The sequence below is a fragment of the Triticum urartu genome, chromosome 1A, assembly GCF_056163025.1.
Source record: "Triticum urartu cultivar PI428250 chromosome 1A, HENAU_Tu73, whole genome shotgun sequence".
Taxonomy (NCBI): Eukaryota; Viridiplantae; Streptophyta; class Magnoliopsida; order Poales; family Poaceae; genus Triticum; species Triticum urartu.
In genome coordinates this window covers 411,610,287-411,620,905 of record NC_141873.1, presented here as the reverse complement: position 1 = coordinate 411,620,905, position 10,619 = coordinate 411,610,287, and the positions used below count along the sequence as shown (strand labels likewise).

Sequence of the window (10,619 nt, the reverse complement as noted above, 5' to 3'; positions counted from 1 at the left end):
CATGCTCTTCTTCGTTCCAGATCCTCCCCGTGCTCCTCCTCCTCGCCTCATCGTCCGGCGCCGCCGCCAGGGACCGAACCAGGCCAGACCACCCGCTCCTTCTTCCCGTCTTCCTCTTCTTCTCGTCTCTCCCTTCTCTAACCTCTCCCTCCCTCTCTTATGCCATAGGAGCAGCGCCATGGATGACACGCGCCCGAGCTCCTTGAGCCTCGCTTGGAGCGGCCAAGCCGCCGGAGCTCCATTCCCTCCGCATCTGCTCCGTTCCCTGCCTCGACGACCTTCACCGCTATCGGATCTGCCGAGCTCCGCGTCTGAAGCCGCTTCCTGCGTCGAGCACCATGGATTTTCCTCCGCCGCTCATCGCTGCCACGGGACACCAGCTCCCCTGACCGATCCCCGCCGCTGACCAAATCAAGCTGCCCCTGAGCCCCTCCGTCCTCTGCTACGTTCGATCCGGAGGATCCCGACCGGAGCTGCCCGCGTTGAACCGTCCCTGCATCCACGGCAGCACCAAGTTCCTACGCCCGTGGCCCCTGCCTCGACTGCCCCCTGTTCGTCTCGAGCGCGCCCTGCGCGTTGACCGCGGCCCCCGCACCCCCTCGCTCGATCCAGGTGGGATCGAGGAGCGGGACGAGCCCAGCTCCAGACATCCTGCCTCCTGCGTGCCTGGGCCGCATTCGGCGCCAAGGCCCAGCGCACCAGCCGGCCACTGCTCCATCCAGCTGGGCCGAGGCCCATGGTGAGAGACCACCCCAGCCCCTCCTGCGCACTGATGTGCCAACCAGATCCGGCCCATATCCTGTTTTTTTCTACATAGAACGTTTTCCTATTTTTTCCCAGAGAACGTCAGTTTTACAGAAAAGACCCTCATGTTCATGCATTTAATATCTCACAAACTAAGCATCACATGTAAAAACTTTGTATATGAAACTTGCTTAGTTTTTCATCTAGTTTAATAATATCCAACTTTCAATCATGTTTAAAATGTTTAAAATGATGTTTGTTTAAATTTTGCTCTATGAACATGCTAAAATGCTTTAATTCATCACTAAATAACCGTAACTCGGAATTTAATAATCTTTATATGTAAATGGGGTGGAAAAATGCCTAGTTTAACATGGTGCATTCATATTGTATGTTTAACAACCCTAAAATTGTGTTTAGGGAAGAACAGTACCATTACCAAAATATGCACATGAGGAGTTTCCGGACTTGTTGTTTTGTTGTTCCGGCCTCATTTAAACTTGCCTATAGATAGTTTCATTATGCTTCACCTCTTGCCATGCTAACAATATTTAATCTTGTTGGGTACATAAACGAGAGGGAAGTAAATAAGTCATGTGGTGTTTTCTTCAATATGCAACTCCGTTGCATATTGAGCTCCACTTAATTTGTAGGATTGCTTGTGCATTTTGCCATGCCATGCCTCTTTAAACCGGACATGCATCATACTTGATTGTGCATCATGCCATGATTATGTGGTGGTTGTTTACTATGTTGTTTGCTTCTTTCCGGTGTTGCTTCTTCGGGTTGGTTCCGATAACGTCGTGTTGTGAGGATTCGTTCGACTACGTCCGTTTGTCTTCTTCATGGACTCGTTCTTCTTCCTTGCGGGATTTCAGGCAAGATGACCATACCCTCGAAATCACTTCTATCTTTGCTTGCTAGTTGCTCGCTCTTTTGCTATGCCTATGCTGCGATACCTACCACTTGCTTATCATGCCTCCCATATTGTTCAACCAAGCCTCTAACCCACCTTGTCCTAGCAAACCGTTGTTTGGCTATGTTACCGCTTTGCTCACCCCCTCTTATAGCGTTGTTAGTTGCAGGTGAAGATTGGAGCTTGTTCCATGTTTGGAACATGGATATTTTGTTGGGATATCACAATATCTCTTATTTAATTAATGCATCTATATACTTGGTAAAGGGTGGAAGGCTCGGCCTTATGCCTGGTGTTTTGTTCCACTCTTGCCGCCCTAGTTTCCGTCATATCGGTGTTATGTTCCCGGATTTGTGTTCCTTACACGGTTGGGTTATAATGGGAACCCCTTGACAGTTCGCCTTGAATAAAACTCCTCCAGCAAGGCCCAACATTGGTTTTACCATTCGCCACCTAGCCTTTTCTTTCCCTTGGGTTCTGCAGACTCAACGGTCATCTTTATTTTAACCCCCCCTGGGCTAGTGCTCCTCTGAGTGTTGGTCCAAACTGAGCTGCCTGCGGGGCCACCTCGGGGAAACTTGAGGGTTGGTTTTACTCGTAGCTAGTCTCATCTGAGTGTGCCCTGAGAACGAGATATGTGCAGCTCCTATCGGGATTTGTCGGCACATTCGGGCGGTGTTGCTGGACTTGTTTTACCATTGTCGAAATGTCTTGTAACCGGGATTCCGAGTCTGATCGGGTCTTCCCGCTAGAAGGAATATCCTTCGTTGACCGTGAGAGATTGTGATGGGCTAAGTTGGTACACCCCTGCAGGGATTTGAACTTTCGAAAGCCATGTCCGCGCTTATGAGCAGATGGGAATTTGTTAACGTCCGGTTGTAGAAAACCTGAAGTTGACCTTAATTAAAATACATCAACCGCGTGTGTAACCGTGATGGTCTCTTCTCAGCGGGGTCCGGAAAGTGAACACGGTGTTGGAGTTATGTTTGGCGTAGGTTGTTCTAGGATCACTTCTTGATCATAGTTTCTCGATCGTGCTTTGCCTTCTCTTCTCGCTCTCATTTGCGTATGTTAGCCACCATATATGCTAGTCGCTTGCTGCAGCTCCACCTCATACCTTTTACCTTACCTATAAGCTTAAATAGTCTTGATCGCGAGGGTGTGAGATTGCTGAGTCCCCGTGACTCACAGATACTTCCAAAACCAGTTTGCAGGTGCCGTTGAACCGTGCAGATGACGCAACCAAGCTCAAGGAGGAGCTCGATGAAGATCTCGTTCTTTGTGTTGTTCCGTTTCCAGTTGATCAGTAGTGGAGCCCAGTCGGGACGATCGGGGATCTGTGTAGCATTTGGGGTAGTCTTCTTTTATTTTGGTTCCGTAGTCGGACCTTGATTGTATCTGGTTGATGTAATGCTTTATTCATGTAATTGTGTGAAGTGACGATTGTAAGCCAACTATGTATCTCTTTCCATTTATGTATTACATGGGTTGTGTGAAGATTACCTCACTTGCGACATTGATTTCAATGCGGTTATGCCTCTAAGTCATGCTTCGACACGTGGAAGATATAGCCGCATCGAGGGCGTTATAAAGGGGCTTTACTCTTGGTCGAGCCCAAGCCCATATGAGGGAGGATATGATGATGTTTGTGGGAGCTTCTATTTGGCGACCTGGGAGCTAGAAGACGTGAGGCATGCGTGGGGCGGGAAGCAGCCTGTTTTGTTTGCTGTTCTTTGTTTTTAATTTTTAAAAATAATTTGTGATTTCAAAAAGTTCCAAATTTGTCAATAATTTCAGATTTTTAAAACAAAATGTTCACGAAATCATAAAAAGATCGTTAATTCAAAAGAAAAAAATGTTCATGATTTTGAAATATGTTCGAGAAATCATAAAATGTCCGCACATTAATAAAATGTTCATGATTTTGAACAAAATGTTCACGATTTTGAACAATGTTTGCGTATTCAAAAAATGTTCATGAATTTGAATAAAGTTCCTCGAATTCAAATAATATTCAAGATTTTTCTTAAATGTTCAACAAATGAAAAAAATTCACGAATTTAATTACGAAAATACTTATAATTTGAAAAATGTTTGTGAATTCAAAAAATGTTCATGCATTTCAAAAACTGTTCTTCAAAAGAAAAAAAATCATGAATTTCAAAAATGTATGCCAAAAATGTTCACAAGTTTCAAAAAATGTCCACAATATGAGAAACAGTCGCGAATTTGTAAAAAAGTTCATGGTTTCAAAAGTATTCACAAATTTGAAATATGATCGCAAAATTAAAAAAAGAAAAGAAATAAAAATAAATGTAAAAGAAAAATAAAAGGATAAAAAGAAAAAAAGATAGAAAATCGGAAGAAAAAACAAAAGAAAAACGGATCAGGGAAGGTTCTGTGGGGAATAAACCCTAAATGGGCCACCCAAACACATGATCAAGCGCTGGAGGGCTGCACAGTAGGTCGCTCGCGTGCTATCTATTCCCTCCGTTCCAAAATAGATGACCCAACTTTGTATTAACTTAGGATCTGTCGATGTTTGTTGTTATGGCCAAACGACGTTACTATAGCAGCCCGGCACCATATGGTGCAGCATAGCCCCTTCCTTCGATTTATTTTGGGACCTCCCTACATGCACAATTGAGATAAGCAAGCTTTAACCAACAAGATGTTTTTAAATGTTGTGAAAGCCAGACATCTTGCCTTGTGTATCTTTACATTTCTTTTTTTGTTGGGGTCTGATGTTGCCCCAACATCGAACGTAGGACAATTTGGATCCCTTAATTCATAATCTACTTGGATAGGTTCTTGATTGTCATTGATCCCATTTGACATGATATTCTTCTAAAATTATCATGATTGCAAATAAACTGACGATATACACAACAAATCGATGCAATGACGTATATAGCTAAATGATTCAATGGCATATGCAAGGTGTTGATTAGAAAGGAGGGAAAAATGAATCATGTCTTGTTGCGACATTTCGTCGAACAAGATGTGTGCAGACCGGGCGCCGGCTCTGCCCATGCTTATCCACTCCTATTGGAGCTGCGGCATGTTCTCCTACATCACCTGCGCTGAATGAAAACAGTCCGGAATCGCCCATCCTGCTGTCATATCATCGGTGACCGTTGTCGAGGCAGATGGCGCCTTCCTTGTTGTGGCAGGATGGACGAGGTTCGAGGTGCCGGGTGCGGCGGAGCAGCCGCATCATCCTCAAGGTCCTACAGTATCAATGGCTGGAACTCCATGTGATGTCGCTTCCCTCTCCTACTACCTCCGTCGTCGGTCCCTTCGGGCGACGTTCTATGGCTTGCATCTTGGCTCCAAGGATGGGAGCCCCACTAAAGACGCCGAAGCAACATCCATGGTGGCGGTGGGGGATAGGCTACCCTGCGATGACATCTAGGGCGGCGGATGGGGGTCGGCGGCGTGGATGGTGAAGGAAGGATGGACGACGGAGACGGCTCGGATGCGGGATATGGTGGATGAATGGCGGTGAATTTGGTGGACCTGGTCATTTGGTCCAATTTGAGGTGGGTCCGACATGGCGAACACGCTTGGACGCACCTGGGCCTCCTCATATCCGTCCCACATTGGACCGTAGATGAGGAGTGCCGCTCAGTGTAGGCGTATAGGACCAATATGAAAAGCCACTTCGGGTCAGGTTTTCTACCGACAGTGATCGAGTTGTCCGCCCGGACGTATAGGGGGTTTCGGGATGGTCTCGCTCCCTTGAAAAAAGGTTTGTTAACAAGAACTTGCTGTTGGCTACGCACAATATAGGTGTGCCGGCGGCCCGCGAGCAACTCCAATGGGGCGACCCATTTCGTCTGCCTGCGTCCGTTTGGGTCGGCGCGGACAAAAATGGCGGCCCAATGTGCCGACTCAAACCCAAATCATGTCTGTGCCGACACATTTGTGGCCCAAATTTGCGCCCCAAATGCGTCGGCGTAGACGTGGAATGGACGCCACACGCGCCTTGTCGGCGTCCGCCTCGTCCCCACCAGGCGGCCGTCCAACTACCCGCTGCCCACGCGGTCAGCTTAATTTATGACTACGAACCCACGCGTCAGCGACGGCAGTCGTCCTTTTTTAAGCTGACCGTGCAACGGGGCCGTCCTCATCCAAACTCGTGTCCACATCTAGCCAACTCTGCTCCCCCGTCGCCGGCAAACCCTAACCACCATCACCACAGCGAGATGGGGCTCTTCTCCGGCGCCGGCAGCAGCAAGGCCAAGGGCAAGGCCGCGCCGGCAGCAGCAAGGCCAAGGGCAAGGCCCCCGCCGTCCCTTTCCCATCGGAGCTCCTCCCACCTCCGCCAGCACCGGCTCGCCGGCAGAGGCAGCGCGTGAATGTGCCAGTGCACCAGGCGGAGTGGCACTGGCAGCACGGCGTGCCTCTGCCGTACCCCGACGTCACCCTTTCGCACGACTGGCATATAGATCCAGAGAGGATCCCAGTGCTGGCGGCGCCGCGGTCGTCTAGGGCACACGCGGAGGAGGTGCGGCGCCGGCAGGCGTTGCTGAAGCCGGAGCAGCGCCGCGACAACACCTACGCCATCGACTCGCCGAGCTGGAAGCTGTGGTTCGCCTTCGAGCACGAGGAGGCGAGGCGCCGCGGCGTGCATGAGGTCGACTGCAGCCTGCCGCCGCCCCCTCTCATCGTCCGCGAGGAGGACCAGGCGGCAGAGGACGCCTACCAGGCGGCCCTTGCGGCGGTCTACCGCGAGAGCGAGGAGGACGAGCGGCGCAGGCTGGAGGCGGCAGAGGAAGAGGAGGCCTGGTACGAGGCGGCCATGGCGCATGCCATTACCCTCTCCGTGGGCGGCGACTGCGTGGTGCCGCCCGTGGCCCCGTCATCCCCTCCCCGACACCGCGTCAAGGCCGACCCGGAGCCGCAGCCGTCCCCGATCGAGCGCTACTCCTAGACGGGAGTACTGCGCGTGTGGGTGTCCGCGCCACCGGTTTGGATGGGGGCGACACCGGCGCAGGAGGCGGCCTACCTCGAGATGTCGCGCTAGCGACGGCTGGCCAAGGAGCACCATCGCGGCGAGTACGAGGAGATGCTCGAGCGCGACCTCGAGGAGGAGCAGCGCGAGGCTGAGGAGGAGGCGCGCCAGGCCGCGGCTGCACAGGTCGCCGCACAGCCCCCCGTGTCGGAACAGCCCCCCGCGTCGGCACTGCCCGCGCCGGAACACCTGCCCGCGGCCTAGATCGCCGTCGCCTGGAACACGGCGTTCCCTGGGCCGGCCCTGCATTGGCGCTCATCGACCTCACCGACCCCGTGGAGGACGACGACGACGACGCCTAGGGCTGCGCGTCGCCTCGTAGTTTAGGTTGTTTTTACTTTTCTTAAATGCTAATGTGGACGCGTGGACTCTTGATATGTCTCCGTTGTATCTACTTTTCCAAACACTTTTGCCCTTGTTTTGGACTCTAACTTGCATGATTTGAATGGAACTAACCCGGACTGACATTGTTTTCAGCAAAATTGCCATGGTGTTATTTTTGTGCAGAAATAAAAGTTCTCGGAATGACCTGAAAATCAACGGAGAATTATTTTGGAATATATAAAAAATACTGGAAGAAAGATCCACGTCAGGGGGCCCACACCCTGTCCACGAGGGTGGGGCGCGCCCTACCCCCTGGGCGTGCCCCCTGCCTCGTGAGCCCCCTGATGCTCCACCGACCTCAACCCTAACTCCATATATTCACTTTCGGGGAGAAAAAACCAGAGAGAAGGATTCATCATGTTTTACGATACGGAGCCGCCGCCAAGCCCTAAACTCTCTCGGGAGGGCTGATCTGGAGTCCGTTCGGGGCTCCGGAGAGGGGAATCCGTCATCATCGTCATCATCAACCTTCCTCCATCACCAATTTCATGATGCTCACCGCCGTGCGTGAGTAATTCCATCGTAGGCTTGCTAGACGGTGATGGGTTGGATGAGATTTATCATGTGATCGAGTTAGTTTTGTTATGGTTTGATCCCTAGTATCCACTATGTTCTGAGATTGATGTTGCTATGACTTTGCTCTGCTTAATGCTTGTCACTAGGGCCCGAGTGCCATGATTTCAGATCTGAAACTATTATGTTTTCACCAATATATGAGAGTTCTTGATCCTATCTTGCAAGTCTATAGTCACCTATTATGTGTTATGAGCCGTTAACCCCGAAGTGACAATAATCGGGATACTTATCAGTGATGACCATAGTTTGAGGAGTTCATGTATTCACTATGTGTTAATGCTTTGGTCCGGTACTCTATTAAAAGGAGGCCTTAATATCCCTTAGTTTCCAATAGGACCCCGCTGCCACGGGAGGGTAGGACAAAAGATGTCATGCAAGTTCTTTTCCATCAGCATGTATGACTATATTCAGAATACATGCCTACATTACATTGATGAACTGGAGCTAGTTCTGTGTCACCCTAGGTTATGACTGTTACATGATCGATCACATCGGGCATAATTCTCCATCACCGATCCAATGCCTACGAGCTTTTCATGTATTGTTCTTCGCTTGTTTACTTTTCCGCTGCTACTGTTACAATCACTATAAAACCCAAAAATATTACTTTTGCTACCATTACCTTTTGCCACCGTTACCACCACTATCATATTACTTTGCTACTAAATACCTTGCTGCAGATATTAAGTTTCCAGGTGTGGTTGAATTGACAACTCAGCTGCTAATACTTGAGAATATTCTTTGGCTCCCCTTGTGTCGAATCAATAAATTTGGGTTGAATACTCTACCCTCGAAAACTGTTGGGATCCCCTATACTTTTGGGTTATCAAGAACATTTTCGGGCGCCATTGCCGGGGAGCATAGCTCTATTCTTTGAGTCACTTGGGATTTATATTTGCTTATCATTATGAAGAACTTGAAAGATCAAAGAACCAAGATTTTTCCCTCAACTATGAGGGGAGGTAAGGAACTGCCATCTAGCTCTGCACTTGATTCACCTTCTGTTTTGAGTAAGCTTGTGACACCTAAACCTGCTTCTGCTATTAATTCTGATATGTCGCATGTTATTGATGATGCCACTTCTGCTTTGCATGATACTTATGATGAAACTACTTCTATGCTTGATAATACTATGCCACTTGGTGAATTTCTTGATGAACAACTTGCTAGGGCTAGAGAGAATGAAATTATTGAAACTGATAATATTGATGAAAGTGATGATGAAGATTCTCCCCCTAGATATGAATTGCTTGTTGTTCCTGAGGGTTATGTTATGGATGAAGAAACTGCTAGAGACTTTCTTGCTTGCAATGATAGAAGTGATATTAAGAAACTATTAGGTAAGCTGAAAGAAAAATCTCTGAATGCTAGAATGAAATATGATCTTGCTTATGCTACTTCACCTATCTTTATTACTGATAATGTTGGGAATATAACTTTTAGGTATGACCCGCCTAGGAGGGGCCGGGTCAACCCTAATGGCGGGTTGTTAAGAGAAGCCCAGTAATATTCAAGGTGATAGTTTATTAAGAATTGTAGAAGGCCTAAGCCCAGAGGTGACTTAAGGCCCAATATTGTAAACCGCCATATGTAAAGAAAGACTTGTAAAGAAAGGCATATAAAAGAAGTCACCGAGTCGGACATGTTTTATGAGCCGGCCGGGACTTTGTAGGCTGCCAGGCGTCAACCCGTGTATATAAGGGGACGACCCGGCGACGGCTTAGGACAAGAGACAACAGATTGATAGCCAAGCTAGCGGATTCGCTCCTTGGTCATCGAAACCTAGCAATACAACATCAACTGGACTAGGCCTTACCTTCACCGTAAGGGGCCGAACCAGTATAAACCTCTTGTGTCCTTTGTCCCGATTAACCCCTTTAAGCTTCCTAGTTGCGATGGCCCTACGACTAAGTCCTTTCGCTAGGATATCTGCCGTGACAATTCCACGACAGTTGGCGCCCATCGTGGGGCCAGCGCACGGTGGATTTGAGTTCTTGAAGGGCAACTTCGAAGGGCTCAAGGGATACGCTGTGGGCCAGATGACCAAGAGTCGTCGCGGCAAGCTCTACATCGATGACGAAGGCTGGGGCCCCGATGCCGGCTCGATTGAGTACGGGTACCGGGTCCCCTTCGGCGGAATCCATGTCTTCATCGGCCGGATCAGCGAGTCAGGCCCTGAGTCGGACATCTGCACCAACCTCATTGAGACGGCTCAGCGCACGAGACCCGCCCGGGCTCAACCAGCCGTGCGGCGGGCCTTCGTGGGTTGCATCCATGGAGGGGAATTTTCTGAAGCATCGATAGACGATGGTGAGACGGCCGTCTGCTCTGACGGTGCATCGTCCACAAGCGAGACAGATTCTTTGTATCAGCTACAAGATGGCGTGCTTGGGGGCTGTTCCGATGGCAGCAGTATTCCGGGCCCCTCTGAGCCGCCGAATCAAGCCGGATTCTTCATGGGTGGCACTCAACCCGGGCAGAATTCTACGGCTGCGGCAGAAATAACCACCGGGTCGGCAGCAGTCGGGTCAGGAGACCCCGCGCCCCCGGCTCAGGTGCTAATGGACCTCATGGATAGGATGACGGCTCTGTTGACTACTGTGGTTGAGTAGGCGGATAAGGCTCAGCATGACACGGAGGTGGCACGACTACGTGAAGAGGTGGCACAAGCCAAGGAAAATTTAGCAGCAGAAGATGTCAGGATGGCTGCGGAAAGGGCGGTTTTGGATGCTCGTGCTCAGCAGCTTCAAGCGGAGACTTTCCGGCTCTCGGTGGATCTGAACGCGTAACGAGGTCATGAGGAGAAGACACCAGAAAACTCAGTCACGTCTGGCTCTGACTTACGATCCTAGGAACCTTTTCCACACACCCGGGGCCGGTCCCAGCAACCCACCGGAGGCAAACCGGATCATAACACCCGGGACGGGGGCGCCGGTTCAGCCGAGGGCCATGGAACCACCCCGTGTGAATACTGCTCCACCT

At 49.9% G+C, this 10,619-nt stretch overlaps 1 protein-coding gene across 1 annotated transcript in view; it reads left to right on the top strand.

Moving 5' to 3' along the window:
* The first annotated feature begins 5,868 nt into the window (after positions 1-5,868).
* Positions 5,869-10,619, top strand: part of LOC147991471 (uncharacterized) — a 30,710-nt gene continuing 25,959 nt past the window's right edge. The window contains exons 1-2 of the mRNA XM_087538682.1: positions 5,869-5,940; positions 6,057-6,421. Of these exons, the coding sequence (XP_087394808.1) occupies positions 5,869-5,940; positions 6,057-6,421 (437 nt within the window). The remainder of the gene's footprint in view (positions 5,941-6,056; positions 6,422-10,619) is intronic.